We start from the raw sequence: 25,773 nt of genomic DNA, 5'->3' as shown, positions 1-25,773 counted from the left end.
TCCAACCTGTTTAAATAAATCCCTACTTTCAGAGGTATCATTCATCATGAGAAACCATGGGGTAGCAAGAATTTTGCTTGTTTATGACTGCCATAGTTTTTTTTGTAACACTCAGGATTTTCAGTCATTCTTAATAATGGAGGTAGAAAATGTTGGGAGAAAAAAAAGCCTGACCCTAGAATGTAGTTCCTGGGAAGGAGACTGTGAACTGTCTGTGCATCAGAACTCTCCTTTCAGCTTGTCTACATTTATGGAGACAGCTTTTCTTAACTGCAATCTGTGTACCCAGATAACATGTGTCCTTGTCCATATCAGAAAATTAGCATCTGTCCATTAAAATTGGGGAGAAGAAAATCTCTAGAAAAGGTAAGTTAAGAAAGGCATGGCTAGAAACATACTGGTAGGCCCAAGAAAACACTCAAGGAAAAGTACATTAACTGTAGAATAGCACTTAGTCTTACAGGTATCTCTTCAGAAAGTTTTATCTCTTGCTACAGAAATTGTATACAAATAAGAACTGTACAGTAGCTATGTCCTGACTTACACCTGTCCCTTACAATTCAGGCATATTTTACTTGCAGGAAATGTAGGTTTGTTAAGAGCCATCTGTTATAATTGTTTCTGTTTGACCCAACCCATGCAAACTTTCTTGTGGGAACTTTCAATGCTGTATTCAAATGTCCTGTTTATTACATTTTGTTTAAATTTGGTGAGGATGCTTTAGTGTAATTTGCCTAATGAGTTGGCTATCTGACATTTTCTAGTGTTAAGAGTTCAGATGTTGATATAAAAAGGATTAGCTTTTATGCAATGAAACGGTGGTATGACAAGTCTTGTTCCCAGGACAGCTATTTCCATGCGCTTTGCATGTTAAATGTAGTCTCGTGCTTATCATAACCCTGCACTGTATTTTCAGTTAAGAACTTTGCATAATATTTGCTTGCTTGCTTAGTGAAAAGAGTTTAATCTGTCCAAAACTAAATAAGGGAGCTGGTTTTGTGTGTAATTGGAGATTTGTCATTGCTTACAGAACAAAGATGAAAATGACCAACATTTTTCCCCTTGTGTTGTAACAACATTTTAAGGTTCAGAAAGAATAAAAGTATTAAACATTTCTGACTGTTTGACCTTTCTGTTACACAAGTGCCTGGTGGATGGCAGGCTTCCAAATGTAACATCTGCAGCCTCCAAAGAACATTATCTTTGAAGTTTATTCTTGATGGCAGGGACAGAGAAAGGTACAGGGCACAGACTCCATTCCTTGTTCCATTTTTCATTTCCTCCCTTTTCAATTAAGAAGGATGTCTGCTCCTAAATGTGGGGTTTTTTCTTTGTTACGTTACTGCTTACTGTTTTATCATAGTTCTTGCTGGCTACCATTTTTAGCATTGGGCCAGAGGTTGCTTTTTAGAACAGAAAGCTGAGTCAGGCCTGTGCTCTATGTATTTCAACATTGTGGCAGTTGGCAATTGGAGTATCCCAAAAAGTTTCAAGCAGTGGGATGCTACCGTCCACTCTCTGTAACCAGAGAAGTACTCTGTGCTCAAAGACGTATTTCACAGTCCTGTACCCCTAATAATATTGTTCTAGTAAAATTCTCCAACCACCGCAATACTTTGTACTACTTTATTGTCACTGTGTATTTGTATACAGATGCCCAAAGGTGAGGCAGTAGTTGGGGAACATAGATCCTTTTATGCTCAAGTCCATGAGGAGTGAGAAATGTGATTCTATAATTCTTGATGACACAGCTGCCTGTACATGCTAGCGTGTTTTGTAGTTCAACAAATATAAGTGAAAGAAGAGAAGTAATGATCTTGGCTTCTGACCTTCATGAGAATTTTCTGACTAAGAAAAGAGTTAGGATGATAAAAATGGTATCTTCAGGATTTCAGAACCCTGATAAGAATGACCTTAAAATGTACAGAATCTACCAAATCATAAAACACTGTAAAACCTGCCCTGTATTTGTGTGATCCAAGCCCCATAATCTAGGCAGTAGCTTTAGCTGAGGGAAGGAAACAGGGCCAAGAAACCCAGAATTGCTTTCCCAAAGAGGAGGCCACGTTGCAAGGCAGCCCACTAGGTTGGCTGCGCAGCCTGCACCGGCCCAGCAGCTCTGATTGTACCTGAGTAGAGAAGTGGGGAGGAAGAAAGGAGAGGAAAGCAGGAATTACTGATCCTGGGTGTTGTCTTGGCATGGAGTCTTTGGATTGTGGCAGGAATGGAGGTGGCCTCTCGTTTCAATAGCAGATGAAATTCACATGAACAGCAGCAAGGCAGAATGAAGGTGAGGAATGAAAAACTCCAGGTTCTAGTGACCCAGACTTATATATATATTCATCCAAATGATCCTGTGGGATCCTTTGTGGGGTGAACTTATCAAGGGACGTTTATTTGTTATGTATTGGTCCTTGATGACTTTTCCCAGTCCTTGATGGGTGCTGTCTTTGTGCCTGACTGAGGGTGCAGTGCACAGGAGATCTGTGGGCTCATTAACATGTCTCCTTGTTGAGTTTAGCCATAAAGTGGATGAGTTCTTTCTTTTGTTAGCAACTTGTTTTTATTAGTAAGGGAACTCCTAGGCGGTGACTGGTCACTGGATCAAATTTGCTGCACCAGCTAGGTCCTGTCCCTTATAAATTTTGAAGCAGGCAAAACCTCCATCTGCACCAGCCTGATTTTGATGTGTGAGTATGGGGGGGTGGGAAGGTACTAAATCTTAGGCTTCTTGACAGCAGGTCTGTTAATAATCATGCTAGTGGCCTGGCCTGTGCTTTCTTAGCAGGCACCATGCACATGCATGTTCCCTGCACACCTTACACTAAAAAGAAAACAAAGTCTAACCAGGCTACTCTGTACACAAATCTTTGGTTAGGTTAGGACAAGGGTGGCCAACCCAAGGATGCCACTCCACCTTAATGTCACTTTTAGTGATTACCGTGATAGCTGAATATAGAGTCTCCAAGTTCAAGTGCAGTATATCTGAGTGCCAAAAGGTACAGAGCAAGAAACATGTGAGTGCTGTTGCTTATTTGGGACTTTCCAAAGACATTGGGCTGATTGCTAATAAGGCCAGAAAGATGGCCAGCATGGATCATTAGTCTGGCCCTGCAGGACCTATTCCAAAGTCTATATAAGCTGCGTTCATTGCCCTTCTGGACAGCCCGGTTTGCCACTGCCTGCCCACCTTCTCATCCTCAAATATGCTCCTAGCTGGGATCTCTTTGTGGATGAGTTTCCCAAAGATGGTATCTCCACCTGGCTGTGACACCTGGGCTTTGCTGATCTCTGCGCTGACCCACTCGGCCTCCACTACCTTCCGTTGCCTGCCTAAGGCTTTCTTGAGTAAGCAAGTGACCTGCCAGTTAGCAGAATGCAACTCTTTCTCATCTGCCTTACTGATTTCCTCTCCTGTTCATAATTCTTTTCCTGCCTTTCTTCCAGTTTTCCAACCAGAGCAAATCAAGCAGAGTAGGTGTGGCAGCCCTGAGTGTACCCCTAGCAGCATTAGAAACTTGGAGGCATTCTGTGTGAGGAGTAGCAAAGAAATCAAACAAACCATAAATTACTGTGGTGCTCTTTGTTATTTTTTAAATGTTTTTCAAAAATTTATGGCAACTTTGCGTGTACCACTCAAAAAGTGTCCATGTGCAACTAGTGGCACGTGTGCCACAGGTTGGCCACCCCTGGGTTAGGATGACCACTGCTTGGTTTCTAAAATATTTAAGAGCAGCAATGAATGCTTATTAAAATATTATGACTCTCTGCTGCATTTCAGAGCTCCTGCATGTAAGAACTTGCTTCCAAGTAAGGGGTCATCCTAAGGATATACATAGTTGCTCCAGTGTGCACAGGAAGTGAGGGGGAACTAGTAGAGTTACAACAGCTTCTTCCACAAGTCAAGTAGGGTAGGTCCATTTCACTGTGCTGCAGTGTCACTTGCAATGCAATATGAATAGCCTACTCTGGAATAATTACACACAGAGGTTTGCACTGTGCTCCTAGCTCTGTTGTGAACAAAATGTATTTCAGTAAGTTGTTCCTGTTCTGACCATGCTGGTAATCCCTTTCCTCTTCAGTTTTGTGCAGCTGTTCCTAACAGAGGGATGTTGCCCCACCCTGTTCACCATTCCAGTGCAGTGGATTGAATGGTTTTCATAACAGCAAGATGCTGCTTTACAACACCCTAGGACACAGCCTTCACAATGTGGTTGGTGTTCCAAATAGCTTTTTAGTTTCAGCTTCTTTTACTTGATTTCAAAAGAACAAAAATAGTAGATATATTTACTTAACAGAAAATGAACTGTTTAATGTGTCTTGCTGTGTACATTTTTCATTCATGCAGATAAAGTTATAGGTTGATTGGGAGTGGAGTAGGGGAAGCCCAAAATTGTTCTTTCATAGTTTACAGTGGCAGTGAGAAAAGTCTGCAAAAAAAATTGGCTCAAACTATGTATTGGTTCCGTAGAATAGTATAATAAAGATAACAGCAATAGTAATTCCAGTGTGCTTAATAAATCTATTAATGATTTGAAATAGTTTGTAAATTAGCTTTTGAACATTTTTGTGTCCAGATTGCTAAGTAACCTTTTCCAGTTAGTTCAACTGGAATGGCATTTCTAATTGCATGAAAATAATTAGTCCATATGGGTACAAAGTCTGTCTTGCCTGTACCAGAACATGACTCTCTGTCACAAGGAAAAATAGCTTAGTAAAATGTTGCACCTGTTCATGCCCTGTAATCAACAACTAAGCAGATTGTGCAGAAAGAAGTACTCTTAAGTCTGTGTGGAGTTCAACTTTTTTTTTTTTAAATACCTGTCTCATGGCTACGTCATTGACCAACCTAAGGGGGAGCCAGGGCTCTTATGTTTGTCTTAGTGGAAGAATGTGATGGGCCTGCTATAGTTAGAGTTTTGTGTACCTGCTTAAAACATAGTATCCTGAGTAATCCAAATTCTCTACCAGAGGAAGGCTGGCTATGGCAACTTGTATACATTATCCAAATTAAGCAGATTTGCATAAATTCTCTTTTGCTGCATTTCTTTCACAATTTCTCTTAGTTTGCATTTGTTTTGCTAGTCATGTGGAGTCACCATGAGCTACAGTGGGCATACTGGGAATCTTTTTTGGCCATGCTCTGGTTTCTGAAATTTCAGCTGGCATTGCAAAAGCTTTCAGTTATATCAGCCATTTTCAGCCACTGTGCCGTGGCACACTGGTGTGCCGTGAGTGGTCCACAGGTGTGCCACAGGAATTTGGGGGAAGGTCATTTATTAATAGGGCCAATAGAAGATCTGAGCCCACACTGACAGCATGGCATGCCTTGTCAATTTTCAAAAACTTGGTAGTGTTCCTTGAGCATTTTAGTGCCTTGACAGTGTGCCGTGAGATGTAAAAGGTTAAAAATCACTGAGTTGTATCTTCAGAGCTATAGGGGTTCTTAAGCTTTCTCAAATTGAAGTTACCACAAACCTAAATTCTACACCTAATATCACATTGCTTTTCTGTGGTTTATACAGAGTTGTGGTATATACAGAATTCTGACTTTATTGTTGCAGCTTTGCTCTGTTGGCCATAGAGGGCATGGATAAGAAATTATAAAGGGTTTTGCTTGTGATGTGAGGGTTTTATTAACTGGGCTCAATAATTTGACATATTGTTGCTGTATAGTCAGCAGGCAAAACTGTCTAGGGTGAACTAGTGAACTAGTCTACAGCAACAAGGTAGAATAGTCTGTGAAATACCATAGCAGATGTGGTAGTTGCAAATTTTGTTATTAGGATATTTATGTGTCATTCAAGCTTCATAAAACTGATCTGTGCAGAGGGGGAAGCAGTTTAGTTTCAACAGTTGGCTGATCTGTTCTCCTACAAGTTTAGAAACTCAACATGTGACTTAAGAAATCTGTTCCTGTGTGCATTCATTTTATCTACTAAATATAGTAATCAAACATATTGAAAAACTTCTAGGTAGGCTGGTATGACTGAGTGGGTGTACGTTCTATTCCTGTTTGTCAACAGAATATAAGAAGTTTGTGGATATTAATACAGGTCTTAGTAAATAGCTCCACTGAACAAATAATAAATAAAAAGCATTTGGTAATCAAGCATGCTGAAAAATCTTGGCTCTCATAGTCTTGTTTCTATAGGCTTCATTTATTGGATGGAGTCTGACTTCCTTGTGGAATAATATGCTAGGTATCTTTTTTTCTTTTAAAGCAATCTTCTAGCCCTCATGGCAGAGGAAAAAACTTGAAATGGTGAAGGCAGCGGCCTGATTCACATGACCAAACAAATCATAGTCTCATTGGGAATATGAGCTAATTTAAATGCTCCCTCCCACAGTCACAGAACTGTGATGTTTCAGTTATGGGTTGTTGAACTTGTGGCTTAGATGAAGTTGAGATTTGTGGTTTATCTCTGACTTACAGGCAAGGATGTGAAATTGTAGTTCAAACTTCTTTTTACTACTGTGGCTTGTAAACTAGAGATAAACTGCAGTTCCCAGTTTCAAATGAGTCAGAATTGTGGTCTAACAAGTCAGGATGGCCAGTAGTTAAGAGATGTTTTAAAACAGTGTTGTTTATTCAGAAGTAATCCCATTGTGTTCGATAAGATTTTGGTAGTAATCCTTTCTAATTCATTGGAAACAAACAACTTTACCAGTTGTATATGGGGTAAGGAGGCAGGTGGGGAAGAGGGAGTGCATGGGCTTGGCTTATGTTCTAGATAAGCCATACTTTTGCAGTCGTGTTTACCAGGCCAGAGTGTGTTAAATCATGTTTGAAAAAAGTCATACTTTTAAAAGAAGGGTTTCCAAAATGAAGATTCAATTCAATGGAGACAATGGTTGCATCTAAAGTCAAAGCAAAGAAAGAGGAAATGTGTGTGCAAGATATATGAAGATACATCTTACTGTTTTTAAGCCATGGGGTTTGGTTCCTGACCCTCCCATGGATAAGGATGCTGGAGTCAACTCCAGAAGTGCACACAATTACTTACCTGGAGCCCCTGGAGGCCTTTCCTGGGTTGCACTGAGCTGGCAGCCCATTCTATTGGTCTCTGCAGACTTCAGAATGGCTTGCAGAAGCCTCCAGAAGCTATTTCCAATTTGCTTCCAAAAACTGGAACTTGCTTCTGAAAACCGAAGAGGCTGACTACTAGCAGAAGTGCAACTTTTAGATCCAACCAGAGTCCACAAATATCATGGCTTATTAGCCAAGAATCAATCTATCCTGCAATGTTTCCCCATTCCAAACACACCCACACTACACAAATTCTGAAATACACTGCAGGAGTTTTCTGCTGCCTTCCCTTCCCTTGTTTACACTGCATCACAAGTAACAGACAACTTACTCACCTCTCTCCAGAATCCTCTGACAATGATAGGGTTTGGCAGAGAGGAGAAATTTTGTTTCATGAGCATTCACCTCTCCTTCAAGCCCACTGTACTGTTGTGGGACTCCTGGACGAATCTTGTTTCATGATATTTTTCTGTTGAGTTGACATTTGAATAAGGAGAAAAAAACAACACTGGGAAGTATTTCTTATCCCAAGCTGCATGCGTATAGGGAAGATTTCATCTCTCTTCCAAGCCCTCTGACTGATGGAGGGCTTGGGAGAGAAATAGTGTGTGGTGGGTTTTTTGTTTGTTTGTTTGTTTTAAATTGACAGTACTATTCAGAGAGGGGGAAAAACATGACTTCTCCAAACTGCATCACAGACTTCTGGGATTCTCCTGGTAAGAGTCCCAGAGGATGGAAGCCTGGACACAAGTCATAGATCTGTCTGTGGCACCTTTAAGAGACTGTTGTGCACTAAGTTCATTTAAAAATTCCTGTAGTTCCACTTGTGGATAGTGGATAGTTGTGAATAGTGAAGCTGCAGTTATGTTGTGGTTAAATCTAAAATCATGATTGTTTTTACTATTGCATACATGTCCCCATCTCCCCATCAACCTCCTGAAAAGAGAGAAATGAAATAACACTTATTCCAGAGACAGAAGCTGTTTACTTTAAAGCTTCTAGACATAACTGTTTTAAAACTGATTTGGTAAACCGAATGTGGTTAGAGACTTCAGGAGGAGGTTGAATTTTTTGTTTAAAGGCAATTAAGAACTTCAGAGCAGAGAATATGTCTTTCAGTGGAAAAGTGGTGGGACAGGGACACTGTGAGGAAATCTTGATGGAAGCAGTTCATTTGGATGTATTCCAGCGTGTATGTATGGGCACAGAGAGACATTAATCAATGTGTGTGGAATCCTCTCTCTCTCTCTCTCTCTCTCTGTGTGTGTGTGTGTAATATGAGTGATACTCCCTCAAAAAACTTAAAACGCTCAGTAAAAGGAAAAAGTGTGGAAACGACACTTGTAGCTATAAATGTTCATCTGAAGTAAGAAACCAGTGTTTATGCATATGTACTGGTGAAATGCAAGTGAGAATAGAAAACTTTTGAAGATGCCTGATTATGTGAGTATACTTGACAGTATTCTGTTTTGTGCTAGAATTAAATGAATTTAATTTACACTGGGCTGTCAGTATCCATGGGGGATCTATTCCTCGATCACAGCAGATAACAAATTCCACAGATAATGAAATTCACCAGGTCCCACCTGGCAAACTGGAAGTGCCTTTCAGAAGCATCCAAGAGGCCTACTGAGGCAGTGGGGAGGGGTGAGAGGTGGACTCTACCCATTGGGTAAAATGGAAAGTAGAGGGACTTTCTAGAAAGTAGAGGGAAAGTATGTCCAAGAGGGACTGGCCCTTTTCCCTCCCCATTGTTCTCAGATCTTATATTGAAAATCTTGATATGGATAAACAGGGTTGGTAATAATGTGTGTAGTAAGGATAAGTGAAAATCCTTAGAGCAGGGCTTTTCAAACTGGGGCATCGTGACACCCCAGCCTGTGAGCCCTGGCCACTTTCCCCTTAAGGTGAGGGAAGCTCAGGGGGCTGCAGGGACTGGGATGTACTCACCAGTTCGTACAGCAGCCTTTCTATGGTGCGGAGAGCCCTGCGCAAGGGTCTGCAGGGCTCCCCAGGTCTTGAAAAGTGAAAGCGCAGTGATCGTGCTCCAGTTTTAGAATGGACAGTCAGCGTAGCCGCTGGAGTAACGGCATAGCGGATTCCACACACTGAGCGCCGGTGACCAACCAAGCTGCCGCATTCTGCACCAACTGCAACTTCTGCACCAACTGCACTTCTGAACCATTTTCAGGGGTAGCTCCATGTAGAGTGCATTACAGTAGTCTAGCTGAGATGTCACTAGGGCATGGACCACCGTTGCCAGATCTAACTTATATAGTTACAGCTGCAGCTAACTCACCAGGCCAAAAGCCTCCAGGCTACAGATGCCACCTGAGCATCCAGTGACAGCTGCATGTCCAGGAGGACTCCCACGCTGCAAACCTGTTCTTTCAGAGGGAGTGCTACCCCATCCACAGCAAGTTGAGGGTCTAATATCTGTGTAGTTGCCTTCTGGATCAGGAGAACCTCTGTCTTGTCTGGATTTAATTTCGGTTTATTAGCCCTCACCCAGGCCCCAGACAGCACCCCAGAACTTCAATGTCCCCCTTGGAACTTAGTGAAAAAGAGAGATAGAACTGAGTGTCATCCATATATTGGTAGCACCCAACTCCACATCCCCAGATGACCTTCCCCGCAGCTTCATGACTGTTGTTGATGATAAAAGAAAAGCTACTCCCATGAGGGCTAATGATACAGTTGACTTTGTGTATAGTTTGCCCCTTGGTTTTGTTTTACCTGCTGCTGATGAACTCAAGTGGAGGATCTTTCCTTCAGAGTAATATATCAGGGTCCCAAGCATGCTGCTGATACATTGGTCTCTCATATAATATGCAATTAGACTAGTATCAAACAAGAATGCAGGGAGATTCAAGGAGTACCAGCTGGTGGAGGCTCAGTTTGTCAGAAAATGAGGAGGTAGCGCTGGGAAAGTTCTAGTTAAAGGAAAAATAATGAAATGTTTGACTTAACTGTATTGTTTGGTTATACAAGAACTCTACCTGTTGCAACTTCTTGAAGAACCAGTTTGCTACATCAGTAAAACCAAGTAGCTATGCACTTTTCATACAATGTCTTTGTCTGTTTGTATAGTTGAAAGTTAAGGCAACCAATCTTATTCATAAGGTTCCACTTTCAAATCCAGCCAGTGATTTTTTTTTTTTTTTTGGGGGGGGGGGTCCTCTGCATGTGATATTTGATCAGAAACATGTTCTGGAACAGAAATAGAACATTTCTAGATTTTGGGTCTAAATCATAGAGATAGGTTGACTGAAGTAAAACTCTGAACCTTACACGTGTTCAGTTACATATTTTGTAGTTGAGTACTAGTACTGAAGTGAAAAAAATCAGATTTCTTGAAGTGCAGGGCTACTCCAATCTCCTCTATAAAAATCTGTATTCAGTATCACTAGCATAGCAGTAGAATTTTCCCTTAAAAGAATAAATAATTAATATTCAGCACTGCTAATAATAAAGACTGATGAAAAGGATATTGTGCAATCTCCTATCACAAGGCAAAGAACACCTACATGTTAATCTGCTTCCCCACACAAAACAACCCATACCATTAAATACATACATATGCACTGTTTATTGTTAAGGAAGTCTTCTGCTTGTTTCTAAGAAATAAATTTAATAAAAGGGAAGGAGGACAAATGACAGACTAGAAATTAGGAAAAAGAGGCAGTATAGAATCAGAGTCTTATACTGAGAAGGTTCATAGCTCATTAGAGAAGTACATGCCTTGCATGTCCCAGATTGAATCCCAGACATCTCCAGGCCCTCGCTGCCTCTTCTTAGGAAATCCCAGGATCCAAGATGATGGTGTACAAATCTCACAAGATTTTGTGAGATCTAAGATGGTGGCACCCAAATCTCATGAAATTTTATGAGATCCAAGGTGGTGGTGTCCCTGTGAGTGTGCTGCGACACCCTAAGGTGTTGTGACACACACTTTGGGAGCCCCTGAGCTAGAAGAATATTGAGTAGCACTGTTCTTAACTACCTTTGCTTGAGACCCTTGGAGAACTGCAGTATGCGCAACAGACAACACTGGGCTAGGTGTGCTGATAGTTAAATTTTGTATAAAACAACTTCCTGTGTCACACAGCTTGCTACCTCCAAAATGTTGAAAAGATCCTGAGAATCCACAAAACACTGAGCACTCACTCCCCATCCTCCATCTCATTGGCACCTCAGATATTGGACTTAACACTATTCAGCCATTCTTTCTTCTACCTTGATTTTTTTTCTCCTGACTTTTAAAGGTACTGTTGCATATTCAATTTGGTGATTGATAATGGAGACAAAGCTACTTTACTTCAGAGGAGTAAATCCCTGGTATAATAGAAACTTGCTGGTATTTGCTATTAGAAAACTTGGTATCCATGAGACGTCCATTAAGAGTATATTTAGCTTTCTGTTTTGGTGCATTCGTTTGGAAACTTTTTCAGGCAGTTCTGTTCGCTTAATATCCTAGGCTGGAAGATAACTATTAAGCAGTGCAAGGCTTTTGTGGCTATTGGGTATGAGACCTTCAACTCCATCGCTCAGTTTTTAGAAGGCAGATACAGTAATGAATGGATAAAGTATGAAGGTAGTTCTGTGAAAGTCAATAACTAGCTGGAAGCTACAATTTAATAAGTGTTTGGACATATCTGGCTCAGATAAGTTCCCTATATTTTAACTCCCTCTGTAACAAGTGATAGATGTAGTTTAAATCCAGACTCCATGTGGAATTAGATGTCAGGGGAAATAAGTGGAAGCAAGACATTTGAAATCAATATATTCCCTCTGGGTGCAACATAATACAGAGAGAATTTACAGAAATATAGGCTGGAAGTCGATATTGGAACATAATATTTTTCAGTTTATAACCTGACCTTGGCTCTTGTGAAAACACATGTATGGAAATTGGTGAGAGTTTTTGAAAACTGCAAGTCAGCTGGTGTCGAGGCACAAAATAGCTGTGCTGGGGAAAATCCTCCAAGTTTGAAAAGCAAGAGCATTTTGCGGTACTGCAAAATGCACTGAAAAGCATTTTGCGGTACTGCAGAAATTACTTTCTGCATTAGTTATGCTGATGGAAGTGCTTGAAATCCTTTTTTGAAATATTCAGATTATGCATTTGGGGATTTTTACTAGATAATTTACAAGGCAATTTTTACTAGATAATTTTCCTGCTAGTCTTTTTGACAGTAACTTTTCCACTTAAAGATTTTATATTTAGTTGTCACCACAAATGACAGCTATTGTGTCACTCTGTTACTGGTTTCTTTGGGAACAAGGAAGAATGCTACCTAGTAAGGTCACATTAGTGATGAAAGTGCATGTCTGTGAGTAACTTGTACACTTAAGGAGAGGAGCTGGATGGTCATCTAAGGTATCTTTTGTGCTGAGTAGTTCTAGGAACTGAAGCATGCACACAAGGATAGTACGTCTCCTGCATAGGAATGAGAGCTTATATAACAGGCAGTCTGTGTGGCCTTTTGAGAAAATTTTTTTTACCTTCACATGTTAAGTTATTCATCCAGTGAAAAGGATGCTGCTGCTGATGGGTGGCTCTTGGAAGCAAAGATATAAAAAGATCAAATGATGCTCCTTGTCATACCAGATTGAGGAAGTAACATTTTATGAAGCTCTGAGAGAGATGGGGCTGCTTTCATTTTCTGGATATTATTTTTCTATAGGTCTAGGTCTCATGGTAAGCAATTGTAAGAAAATTGACTTACAAAATAATACATCTGAAGCCCTTTGCACACTTGAAAAGTGTTATATAAATACTAAGTAGTATTAAGGGGGCAGGAGGTCTGGTCTGGAGGGTAGAGCCTCCGTTAGCCCGAAGATAACATCTGAAGGTCCCCAGTTCGAGGCCACCGGCAGCTCTGTGAATGGCGAGACCTTGAAGCAGCTGACAAGCTGAGCTGAGTTGTTCCATCTGCTCTTTGTTGTGAGCAAAGAAGTGTCTTGGCTGCCCTTCAAGCGAGAGATGAAGGAGCTGCTTGTCAGCCAGCATGGGAGGCAACTGGTGGCCAGAAGTGATACCGGACCGTGAAAGAGCCATCTGAAATGTTGTGTGGTTCTTGAAAGACAGAACCTTTCTGTTACTGTAAAAATCCCCTTGGGGGTTTAGAGATAGCCTGCCTATGTGAACCACTTTGAATAAAATCAGAGGAGTATTCTGATGACCAGAAACGCAGTATATAAATACCAGTTGTTATTATTATTATTAAGGTCATACTTATCTGTTGGTTTTCTATTATGGAATAGAGAGGAAAGGAATGAAACTTCTTGTATTTTGGGTGCCTTCCTGTTAACATGATCATTTTATTGACATAAACGCCTGGCACATATTTTGCTCATTTGTTCAAAGAAACTCTTAGATGATGGGGACAGAGAAAGAAATGAGGTCTTTTAAGCACTTTTCTTAGGGTCCAATTTTATCCAGCTTCCTAGTACTGATGCAGCTGCTGTGCAGCCCCCAAGGCTGCATCAGTGCTGGAAAGTCAGAAAGGATTGTGTTGTCCGTGTTGTGACTTATTCTTCTCTCATTCCATCCATGGGTCCCTGGAGCAATTTTATCTGGCTTCTGGTGATCTTCCTCAATTTTAATCAGGGTGTGGTCAAAAGAATTTCTGAAGTTTCAGGCATTAAAGATGATGTATTTGAACTGGAACTGATAATAGTTTACAAACATTTCTTGGATTTTGTATATAACAGGTAGGGGACCTCACTGGCGTTGCTGGAGGGGGGGAGGCGCACTATGTTTTGCAGAGAGCCTTCCTGTAGCATGCAAGGGGCTCCTCCCCTCCCCTTTGGAGCCATGTGGGCGGGTGGGGAATGGAGGTGAATGGCTTCCAAGGGAAGGGGGAGGAGGTGCTTGGACCCTGCAGGGAGGCTCCATGCAAAACTTGGCAATGCCAGTGGGGGACCTGCAAGGAATTTTGGTAAGATGGGTGGGCAAATGACTCATATGCCTCTTCCTTTTTCCTGCAATCTCTTTGAATGGGGAGAATTGAGTTGAGAAGAAGCTATCTCTGAGGTCAGGCTACCCAAGTTCCCAAAGAGAAGGGAAGGGGCGCTGAGATAGTACAGCGAAAGAAAACTGTTTCTGAACATTAGCTCCTCCTTCTGCCACATTTTCCTTGGAGATAAAGGAAAGGCTTAACTGCCCTTGACCCAAAAAAACCTTTGTGGGGTGTGTGTGGGGGGCGGGGCGGGATTCAAGGCAATGTACTTTAATGATCCTCTTTTTTTTTTAACCAAATTTAATTCTCCCCCACTGTTCCACAGTCACCTCGACAGCATAGAAGGGCCACAGTCCATTCCAGAAATGTCCATTGTGGAGATAGAAATGGAATCTGAGACAATATGCACAAAGGCATGCTGCCTCTGAGCCCAAGCTTCTGCTGTCCCCTGCTTGCTTTGGAGTCAAAGAAGGTCTCCGTGGCCATGGGTGGGAAGGTGAATTTTGGCCGCTTGTGTTGGCGAAGCAACTGCTCAGTCACAATAAGAGCCTGCATTTTGAGCTTTGCTATCATGGATGTTCCCTAAAGATAAGGGGGAAGTATGTATGCCCAACCTTCACTTTGGATTGTTTTGGGCTGTGTAGACGAGACGGCTGTTGTGACCCTTGCTAGTTAGGATCTCTAATAACAGATCTCCTCAGTGCCCGTGCACCCCCTAGTTCAGCCCATTATTATTTTTTCCCAATAATTTCTGAGTTTTTTTCATAGATTTCTTTGGGGGGGGAGGTATTTTTTACAAAAATGAGAAGTGCAGTAAGTAGTGTTATGTGTTTTTATTTTATCACCAAAAAAACACACCTCTGTGAATCATTTATGAGAGTTCCAGTTTTATGTGGCAAAATATACTACATGCCCTGCCTAAAAATAGGGTGACATCTGAGAATATAGAAGTTGGCCATGAAAACCTGAAAGTGGAGCAGTGAAAAAAGCAGATGGTATGACAAATAACAGTGAGACTAAATTCCCTGAAGCCATCAGGATGCTCGGATGGACCCATCAGGATAAAGCAAGCATCAACCATCAGGATAAAGCAAGAATATAATTCTAAGCAGTCAAAAATTGAGAAGTTTGTAGGGTACTGTTGGGAGGTTAAGGAGGTTTATCATCTCATGTAGAACCCATAGCTGTGTGCCTTCATAGGATATGGAAATCTTATAATACCATGTTTAGCTGCATGGTAACCTTCTGTAACCTTCACGTACAAGTCTCTGCACGTCTTATTCAGATTTGCCTGTGAGCCTTTTTAGGTGCATCTGATAGAAGAAAGATGTTAAATTAGGAATAAGGTGGTGCACAGTGCCTGATAACAGGGTTGTGGAAGGGTTGTCAACAGGTTTGTCTGCCTCTTCTCAATGGATACTTTGTATGTGTCATAAGCTCAGTTCTTTGATGTCCATTTTTGTCTATTTTCCCTTCATCAGTTCAACTGTTATCCACCCCTTTCCCCAAATAATGTTTATGGCAGTGCTGTTTAAGGATATTCAGAATGGTGTCTAGCATCTTAAACTAGCAGTGATATAAACAGAAATGCTAGCTAGAAAACCAAAGTGTAAATATTTTGGTCCTTTCTGTGGCTCTCTGTATTGATGACTCAGACTTTTCCGAAGTTTTTTTTAAAATTTTTATTGCATAATTCTGGCAATTAGAACTTCCAGAACCTCCTGCTGTTTAGATTCCCACAGGGGAGGGTGGGACGGAGTGTGGTTTGGTCCAGAGGCTGCAACTATTCCCCCAAGCCTAGTCTTTTTGGTTCTGCGCCAGCTAAATAGCTGGTGCAGCTTCGAGTAGACCCACTGGAGCTGCTAGGGCTCTACACTGGGTAAGGAAACTGATGTTCCCTTACCACGAGGAGACCTCTGGCTGTTTCTTTGGCCCTGCTGGACACAGGCATCTGTTTTGGTGCCGCTATATCGCACAGCATCAACAGAGCATAGGATTAGGCCCTAAATTTTCTCATCATAGTCCTTAAAACAAAGGACAGCCAAGTTGTGCTAGATATTTTCAGTACAAAACCACTGTTGGAGAGAGTCATTAGGTATGAAAATCTTGTGTTCTCATAACTATTACATATTTGATGTATTATCACATGCAACACCGTCAGCCTTCTGTTGTGCAAATTTCTGCTTTTGAATTGCAGAAATCAAATGGATGATTTATGGATGGATGGATGATTTATAGGCATATTCGGGGACTGCAGTTCACTGAATGCTTTCATTTGGATATGGTTAGTACTTTCAAATAACAAGTCAAAAACACTCACAAAACCTGGTATACTTGCTGTTACTGGTGAACTGGAACATGTCCTTTTAATTTATGTTGTCATCTACATAAAAATAATAGATATTCTAAGGAAATAGCCAGCAAAAGCTATTTGGGTCTTTTACTGGCTCCTTCAATTGATAAGAGCCAGAAGGCTTTGTTAACTTTTTTATTTTTCCTTTTAGACATTTTGTTTTGCTCAGGACAGTAGTGTTTAATAAAAGGCAAAGCCTCTGTAGTTAGGGGAAGAGTACATTCATAAAAAGAATTTACTTTGATTAGTTAATGATGCTTTATAAGGAAAAAAAGCAGAATAGTGTAGAAGAATGCTCTTTTGTCTTTAATGTTTCTTCTCTAGTACTACTTTAGATTGTAGTTTAATATTCAGAATGAATTGATCAGTTTAACACTTGCAGCTGAGATCTTGGAAAATTCATAAGCATGGCAAAGGTGTGACTCTGGATGAGATTGTTGCAAGGTGACTTTCTTGGCAGTGTGACTGTGCTCTGAGTCACAGGGCACTCCTGTTCAGCAGGTTGTGTTCTCTGAACATGTGGACCGATGAGATCACACAACCCCTGCTTTTACCTTATACATTTGCTGTATAATCTATAATCTAGCGTGTAAGTTTGTACAATTTATAACATGCATTTGAGTCATTACTAGATGAAATTTACTAGGGTGTATGTGTGTGTGTGTAAGCAGAATGGGATTTATCACAGCCAGAATATACATAACAATCTTGGTATTGAGAGGCAAGTGGACATCTTGCCTGTTTGGGTATACTGTACATGAATTGCTGTGTATGGCACATGTGCAGCAAATGCATGGAGGAAGGAAGGCTTGGAAGGTATAATTAAATTGTTCCCCCATGCATTTTGTGTATGCAGTTTGTCCAGTGGATACAGAGTCCCCAGGGAAGTAAAAAATGTGCAGGTGGTGAGCTATGATTTGATTGACTCTGACATGGAAAAGCATTCAAAAACACATCATTCACCATGTCGCCTCCGCTGTTGATCCGAATTTACCCTTGCTATTAAACTACAGATAGACCTTCGTTATCCATGAGGGTTCAATTCCTGGATCCCTCGTGGATATTGAATTCAGTGTGATATCAATTCACGCTGATTTTGGGCACCACTGAGCCTTGCTCCAGTTGCTTCTGGAGCTGTTTTGAGACCTGTGGAGACTGTGCGCAGCCTCCACAAGCCTCAGAATGACCTCTGGAGGTCCTAGAAGGGTCCTTCTGGTTTTTGACCAAAAACCAGAACTGCCTTTTTAGGACCTCCAGAGGCTTTTCTGAGGCCTGTGGAGGCTGTGCACGGCCTCTACAGGCCTCAGAAAGGCCCCCTGAAAGCGTCAGAAGGTGAAACTGGAAGTCGCCTTCCAACAGTTTTGGGGGCCTTTGTGAGGCCCATGGGGGCTGCATGCAGCCTCCACAGGCCTCAGAAGACCTTTGGAAGGCAACCGGAGCACAACCAGTTGCCTCTGGAGGCTTCAGGTTGGGCCGAATCTGGCTCAACAAGGTTGGAGGACCTGCGTTTAGCCAAATCTGTGGATCAAAAGTCCATGGATAAGTAGGCTTAACCTTTATCCATTTGCTATATGGTTGACTGTTAACTGAACAATGGGATATATCTGTTGCAGAAAAACAATTTTCAGAATAAGACCCTTTTAAAAATTTGGTGTTCTTCTGGAGAACAGTCAATAGGTGCTCTGTTGGGGAGCATGAACATTCTAGCCATATGAATGGTGTAAGCAGTGGCTTAGAAATATTCAGTGCGGCCAGCACATTATGAGAATGCAGTTCTGCATGTTCTTTATATGTATTTGAAGGTGGCCTTATGCAACACTGAAAGGCGTGAAGTAGGAAAAAAAGATCTCCCTGTTAAAATCAGAATCTCTTAATGCATGTCTTTCATTACAAGACTAATAATTTGAAAAATAGCAGTATTGATATTTCTGGTATTCAGAAGTGAATGAATTGTAGCTGTGTGTGATCAAAGATAGTGAGCAAGGGGCTACAGCAAAGGAGTTGTAGTTGGAATACAATGTACACTGGTCAATGATTGTTAACATTTCTTGAGTCATGAACCTCAAATAGTTTACTTGAAAATTCTCCATGCATTTAAATGTTTCTCCTAACTTTAAATATATATGAACTTTCCATTGGCTGCACATCAGTATTTTTTGTTTAAAAGTCAAGTTCAGATTCTCTGGTATGATGTAGACTTGAGTCCTAAAATGAAATTTTGGTTGTTTGAGTATATCTTTTTGTGTTCCAGAGAATGCTGCAGAAGCAGACTTATGGCTGCTGAACAGTTGTACTGTGAAAAGCCCTGCTGAAGACCACTTTAGAAATTCAATTAAGTAAGTTACCGTCCATTTTGTAATGAGATCTATTACTTTTCATAGTGAAACATCTTGTGATGGGCCACTGTGAGATACAGGAAGCTGGACTAGATGGGCCTATAACCTGATCCAGTGGGGCTGTTCTTAAGTTCTTGTATTCTTATCTTTGATATCTTTTAAATGTTAGTAATTCAACAGTGACTTTACCCTTTATAAAACATGGTACGTGTTTCAGGCCGGCCCAAGACCTGTACAGTTCTTTTAGAGATTGGAGGAGAGGAGTACACCAAGCTAAGTGCAGGAATCTTTTTATTAAATTGTCCAAAATAAAATAGACAGACTTACGTATTTTGTAGAATGGTGCAGGGATGTGGAGAAGGTTGAGGATCGTGAGAGTATTGGGCTAGAATAGGGAGGTTATATTGGGGGTGCGGGGTGCTAATTGGCCCAGACATATCAATCATCCGCCAGTGAGGGGCAGTCCCAGGCTGTTGCCGAAGGCCACAGCTGGCAATAATCAGCCGAGCAGAGAGATGCCTCCCCACGGCAGAGATAGCATGAGATGGGCCAGGCGTTTCCGTTTTTGCTTGGGCCAAAGTTCTCATTGTGGAGGGCAGGTACTGGCCTTGACTGTTACAGTATTTTTTCATGGAAAAAAGCACAAAATATGTTTCTGCAATATTAGTGTGAATTGTAAAAAAGGACACATGTAGCTGCAGTATAGAGGCAACATCTAATCTTTGTAGTCCTAATCTTGGGGGGGGGGGGGAACTGGTTGTAGTCTTGCTTATTCATTTATTCTACTCTACCCTGATCTTGCTCCAAAGAAGATCAGAGTGGCTTTAAAGTTATGGTTCCCAGATGATCGCCAACAGAAAAAATGTACAGGGCCAGATTGCTTAATTCAAGCAATTGAATAACATTGTACTGTTTTCATTACGTGATTTTAAGCATGTGAGCAGTAGTATGTTGGTCTTTCTGTACCTTTAGTAGCAACAGCATCTCATCTGAGTGTTTTGGATGTCCAAAAAGCTTTAAAGATAAGAATAATTTATTGCTTATTCTTATTATGCATATAGTGTGTGGAAGTTAGAAATAGAATGAATTTTAATAAAATGCTTTTGTTATAGCTATTACAAGTTAGTTATTCAGAGCATTGCAAATAAAACTAACCTGAACTGAAAAGCATTTGCATCTGTGTTAGTGGAGGGCAACTGTTGCAAGCTACAGGAATCAGGGAGCCCTAGATCAGAAATAGATCACATGGCCAAGTGAGTAGTAACTTCAACTCAGAAGATTAGTATGTGGAGGGTCACTAATATTAAGATTCTTTTATTTCACCTTACTTTTAACTAGGATTCTTGATGTTTTATTGACTGCATTTTATTATTATGGATTCTTCTAATTGTTTTGTTGTGGTGTTATTTTTTCTGTTATGTAAGTAATCTATAACCCATGGTTTAACCTACCATTTTTTGTACCCACATGAACTGTGGATAGGATTATGGAGCTATTTTTAAGCAGACGGACTTGAATTGGTTTTATCTGCTTTTCAGGTGTGAGATTTTATTTCAGCCATTCTGACACAATCCATTGTTTGTGGCTTCAAGTGTATTCCATATGATAAAGCAATATTTTTGGCTTCAGTATTATAAGAGCATTGGATCTACCAGTAATTATTCAAATATGGCAATATTAAACGTTTGTGCTACACTTCTCCATATTTATTTCTAATTCTGATTAATTTTTTAGATTTTCTTCCTCCTTGTGAAACAGAATGGTGGGGTTCTAGTAGAAAATTATCTCTAGGTTTGTAATAAACAGGAAGGGGAATAGGGGGGTTGAATGTCAATGGTTTGCTAGTGTAAACTAAAAATGTTCCCTGTTAGGTAAAGACCTTGTCTTTGCAGAACATTCATGTGGACATTTTTGCAATTTGTTGCTTAGTGCAGTGTGCAGATGGGCATGTATTGAAAGTGAACAGGGGCCATGCTTATGGTCCTGGTTGAGCAGCTGGTGTATTTGGAAAAATAAAACAAAGGGAGGGGGAGCAGGATTTAACTGGTACTGTGTCTAGTAGATTAACAATTAGAGATTCCTTCTCTCCCTTACATTGTGTGTCCATTGTAGACTGAAGCACCCGCAGCCTAGCAATGAGTTAGCTCTTCACTTGCCAAGAAAAACCTAGTTTCCTAAACCCCAGCCGTTAGTATGCTGTTAGGCAATAATAATGTGTTGGCTGGCCAATTATCCTGGTAACAGAATCCTTACTAGTCTGTTTGCAGCTGTTACAAGTGGTAGCTTTTCACAATGAGAGGTGTGAGTACTGAAGCACAGGGTGCTTGCTGAAAGCACATGATCAGAATTGTTCCTCATCATCTCAGTTTCTTTTCAATAAATTCACAATATTACTGAGCTTGATACAACAGAGACTGAAATGTTTCTGCTTCACAGAGTTGCACAGTGATCTGTTTGTTGTTGTATTAGAGGACTTTGTTTGTCTGTCCTGAAAGATTTGTTTCGGCTTCCTGTTCAGTTTTGGGCACAATTCAAAGTGCTGACTTTGACCTATAAAGCCATAAACTGTCTGAAATCAAGATACCTGAATGGCCACTTCTCCCTTAGGAACCTTCTCATTCACTGTGGTTGTTAGCTGGGGCACTTCTCCGACTGTCCCTGCCTTCAGAGTTTATGGAGATGGCGAGTAGAGATAGGGCCATTCCATAGTAGTGTACCCTCCCCAGATATGACTGCCTTTGTGTCATGTTATAATATTTTCCTAATTTTACTGTTTCTTTGGCATAGGAAAGGTGGTATATAATCCTTTAAAATAAATAAATACTCCATCTGCATGGGGAGCTACACTTTTTCTTCTCTGTAGGAAACATGCTGGGTTCTCAATTACATCAGGCACAGTGGTACAATGGCTGATAGTGTTTGCTTTCCATGGACGTCTGCCATGCTCCAGAGCATTCCCACCAGCTCAATGAAAAGGCTGATGGGCAGTGAAGGCTACTCTTCTGACCTTTGCATTGCTTCAGGAGATGAAATTATTTGTTCCAATTTTTTTCAGGAAGAAATAGTTTCATTTCTGTGTTAATACAATACAAAACAGTTTGCCCACCGCTTGTGAGATCTTGTTGATATGCTCAGGAATCTTCTATGCAAGGAAATAGCCCTCTCATTGACCATACTGAGGAGGGAGAAGGAATGGGAACACCTCGACTGACATTCTTGCTTCATTTTTCCTTCTTTCATGCACACGTTTTGCAAACAAGCACATGACATATTTATACGTTCTCTGGGTAGTGCTTTGCTGAATAAGACTGTAGAGATGGGGGCAGATTGTTGTATAGCATGCGTTTGTATTAAAACACAGGAGACTGTTTCTTGTGAGTAAACATGTATAAGCAGAGTGTCACATACTCTGTACTTGAGATCAAGAGACAAAGGTCCAAATACACAAAAAATGCATTCTAACTAAGATGTTCACTGACTGAAAGAAATTCAGTTACATTGAACATCCTTTTGGCACAGGAGAAAGTATCTTTTAAAGGATTACCCCTGTCCTAGCAGGGTCCCTGAATTATAGATGTCCCAACTTACGAATGACTGTGTCAGTGCTTTCATGCCGGCACAGCCTGTCTGGTCTTCTGCTTTTGTGCAGGCATGATAGCGCTGTTCAGCTTGCATCCATTCTGACTTCCAGACAAATCTCCAGAATGGGACCTGGATGTAAGCTGGGGACTACTTACAGCCCAATCCTATGCAGCAGTGGTGCATTGGGGCCATGAAGCCTATGCTTTATCCAGCACTGCAACTGAGCCAGCAGTAGGTCTCCTTGGAATAAGGAAATATCAATTCTAGTGGAAACATTTGTTCTCTTACCCCGTGTTGAACCCCAACCTGCCCAGTGGGCAGATCTGAACCAGCTATTTAGGCGGCACAGAACTTGTTGCTCTGTGTAAGGCCGGCAGGCCTTGGGCAGGATGTTCTCCTCTCTCCCCGCTCTGAAATAATCCCCTCCTTCTCCCTGCCACCCAGTACAACACTTAACCTGTCCTAGAAGTCATTTGTTGCAATAATCCCTACTATGGTTAAGGGACTGTGACCTCCTGTCCAGGACCTTGATGTGCCCCCCAACACACATATACACCGTTCGTATTCAGTTGTCAATATGGCAACCCATCCATCCTAGTGGAGGAGTTGATTCAGTTCTTAGGATTGTAGCTGAACTCTTACCTGCAGTGAAACTGAGGCTTAAACTTGAGGCTGCATCAAAGCACATATATTCTGAAAGTCCATGCACAATTAATTAACTCGCATTGATTGGCAAGAGTTCTGCTCAAGGCCAGGTTAAGCCATTTCTGCCCAATGTTGCATATATGCAACAGGGATCAAATGTGTACATCTGTGAGCTGGACAGAAATGAGTTAAGGAGGTGGGAGCCCTACATAAAGACAAAGTTGTGAGTGTTGTGTCCTGTCCTCCCCTCTTCCCCCCCCCAAGTTGTGCTGAGCTGAGCCATCTCCTTTTCATTATAAGCCTCTACCTATACCTCTTCAGGCCTGGAAGAGGGAATACCCTGCCATTAAGAAGACAGTGGCCCTGAGCTCTGAAGTAAGTGTAGCAGAGTTGCTGCTTATCATGGAGAGAAATGACAAGTGCAAACTCATAATAGACTTTTGAAGACTAGGAGACTTCTTTCTTAGCAGGGTTGGGTTTTGGGAAGGATGGGGAATCTCTGCCTAACAGGCTAGGGCCAAAGTTTCACCACCAGGGACAGAACCTGACTTACAAAACCAGGCTTAGCCCAATCCTTGCCTCACTCTTTGCATCACAGCTGGAGTGACTTAGACCAGGGGTGCCCAAACCCTGGCCCTGGGGCCACATGCAGCCCTCGAGGTCTCTCAATTCGGCCCTCAGGGAGCGCCCAGTCTCCAATGAGCCTCTAGCCCTCTGGAGATTTGTTGGAGCCCACACTGGCCCGATGCAACTGCTCTCAGCGTGAGGGTGACTGTTCAACCTCTTGCGTGAGCTGTGGGATGAGGGCTTCCTACACTGCTTGCTGTTTCACGTCTGTGAAAGGAAAGGCCTGTCACGGCAGCAAAGGAAAGACCATTCTTGCTTTGTGCAAGGCCTTTTATAGGCATTGAGCTATTGCAAGACCTTCATCTTTAATATATTCATTTATGTAAACTTATGTAAATTTATTTAAATTTTAAATGTCAATTAATTCTTTTTTTCCCCGACCCCCGACGCAGTGTCAGAGAGATGATGTGGCCCTCCTGCCAAAAACTTTGGACACCCCTGACTTAGACCTAATCTTTGGATTAGTGGGGTGAGGGTGACAGCAGGTTAGAGCTTGTATGATGAAGCAGTCAATAAGATCAATCAATCAGTCAAAACCTTTATTGGCATATTACACACATACAGATGAAGCAGTCATAGTCACTTCCTCATAGAATAATTCTAACTGCTTGTTCAAGCCAGCCATTGTTTCTTCTCTGTCCACCAAGTTGACACATTTTCTAGTTTAGGTGTGGGATGCCTTATGTTCCCTGGCAACCCAGCATAATTATGGGATGGGGAAAGGAAGGGGAGATTCATTGCTGGTTTTTGTTCCCACCTCTAAGCTGGTTTGGGGAGATGAATGAAGTGGCATGCTACGGACACTTTTACAGAGACTGGGTCAGGATTGGACTGCTAAAAGCTGTCCTCGTCTTGCACTTGTTCCATCAATGGCAACCATTTCAATAGAGTGTAAAAACCCTGGGGCAGGACAAATGTCCTTCATATAACTCTACCTTCCATCATAGAGGTAACTGCCATGGGTATAGCAAGAAGAAGGGGCATTATCTGCTTCTCCAGAGCTGGCTTTCTCTTATGCCTGTCATGAGAGAAGCTGTGGTTGTGGGGGAAGAGAGACTGGGAAATGGGGCACAAAGTGCAAGATTTAACTCTGCTGAGTAGGATGAGGTAAAACAAAGTTGTCATGACTTTGATTTAACAATGTGAAAATTGACAAAAGGAATTCTAATGGTCTTGTTATACGTCAGTGTTGTTGTAAACGTCAGTAAGACATTTTATGTTTAATAGCAGTACTTGGCATGTTTGTTTCTATTGACATTTAACTCAAATGCTTTGTCCTGACACATTTTATGGGAACTATAATTCATGAATATGCACAGGAGCTTAGTCCTTTAAGCATGCAGAAACTTCCAGGTTAAAAAAGCAGAAGTGGAGATGATTGCTGGCAAGCAAGAGGGTCCCACGCAAGGCCACTGAGGTGTCACCCCTGTCAGTCACTGAAAACAGCTGCTACTCTCTTCCTTGAATGTTGAGATATTGAATAAAATTTGGTATGTATGTATATGTCTGGGTCCCGTGTGGGGTTCTAGTTGGGCTCTGGAACATTTGTCTATGATGTGGCGCTCAGATTCCCTGAGCTTGGGCCTTTCTGGAGGGGGCAGGTGCTGGTGCCCCCCCCCCCACGACTGTCCTCCTTCTGGCAAGACTGGCTTCAGATATGTCTGGTGGAAGGAGGTTCAAGCACCCTTGTCCTCCTTTTGAGCCTCTAGCCCAGCCATTTTCAACCACTGTTTCATGGCACACTGGTGTGCCATGGATGGTCTGCAGTTGTGTTGCAAAAGTTTGGAGGAGGGTCATTTGTTAGTAGGGCCACTGGGGGATGCGAGCCCTTGCTGTCAATGGGTGTGCCTTGTCAATTGTCAAAAGAACTGATGGTGTGCCTTGACAATTTTAGCACTTTGTCAGAGTGCCATGAGATGAAAAAGGTTGCAAATTGCTGCTCTAACCTCTCATGTAGGTCACTGGGGCCTGACCTGGCACCCCAGCACCTCTCCTGGCCAGGCAGTGAGGCCGTGAGGCCTGGCTAGGCTGGGTGGAGATGGGCATTCTATGCTTCTGTGGCCTCCTCATTGGCCTGCCAGCCCATCTCCACCTGGGCTAGCCAGGCCTCACAGCCTTATCACCTGGCCAGGAGCAGTGCTGTGGTGCCAGGCCAGAACTTCTAGCCTCTGGGGCTGGAGCACACCCTAGAAGGCCCTGTGTCCCCGCTATTGAGGGTAGTGTTCACTGGTGCGT

The 25,773-nt window shown here is 41.8% G+C and overlaps 1 protein-coding gene across 3 annotated transcripts in view; it reads left to right on the top strand.

Annotated features, from left to right (window-relative positions):
* Positions 1–25,773, top strand: part of CDKAL1 (CDK5 regulatory subunit associated protein 1 like 1) — a 340,298-nt gene that overhangs the window by 42,154 nt on the left and 272,371 nt on the right. For all 3 annotated transcript variants that reach the window (XM_066624923.1, XM_066624921.1, XM_066624922.1), the window contains exon 5: positions 18,600–18,684. In XM_066624923.1, the coding sequence (XP_066481020.1) occupies positions 18,600–18,684 (85 nt within the window). The remainder of the gene's footprint in view (positions 1–18,599; positions 18,685–25,773) is intronic.

This window comes from Tiliqua scincoides, chromosome 4, assembly GCF_035046505.1.
Source record: "Tiliqua scincoides isolate rTilSci1 chromosome 4, rTilSci1.hap2, whole genome shotgun sequence".
NCBI classification, from domain to species: Eukaryota; Metazoa; Chordata; class Lepidosauria; order Squamata; family Scincidae; genus Tiliqua; species Tiliqua scincoides.
Note: the sequence above shows the minus strand (reverse complement) of the source record. Positions and strands in the feature narration are given on the sequence as shown.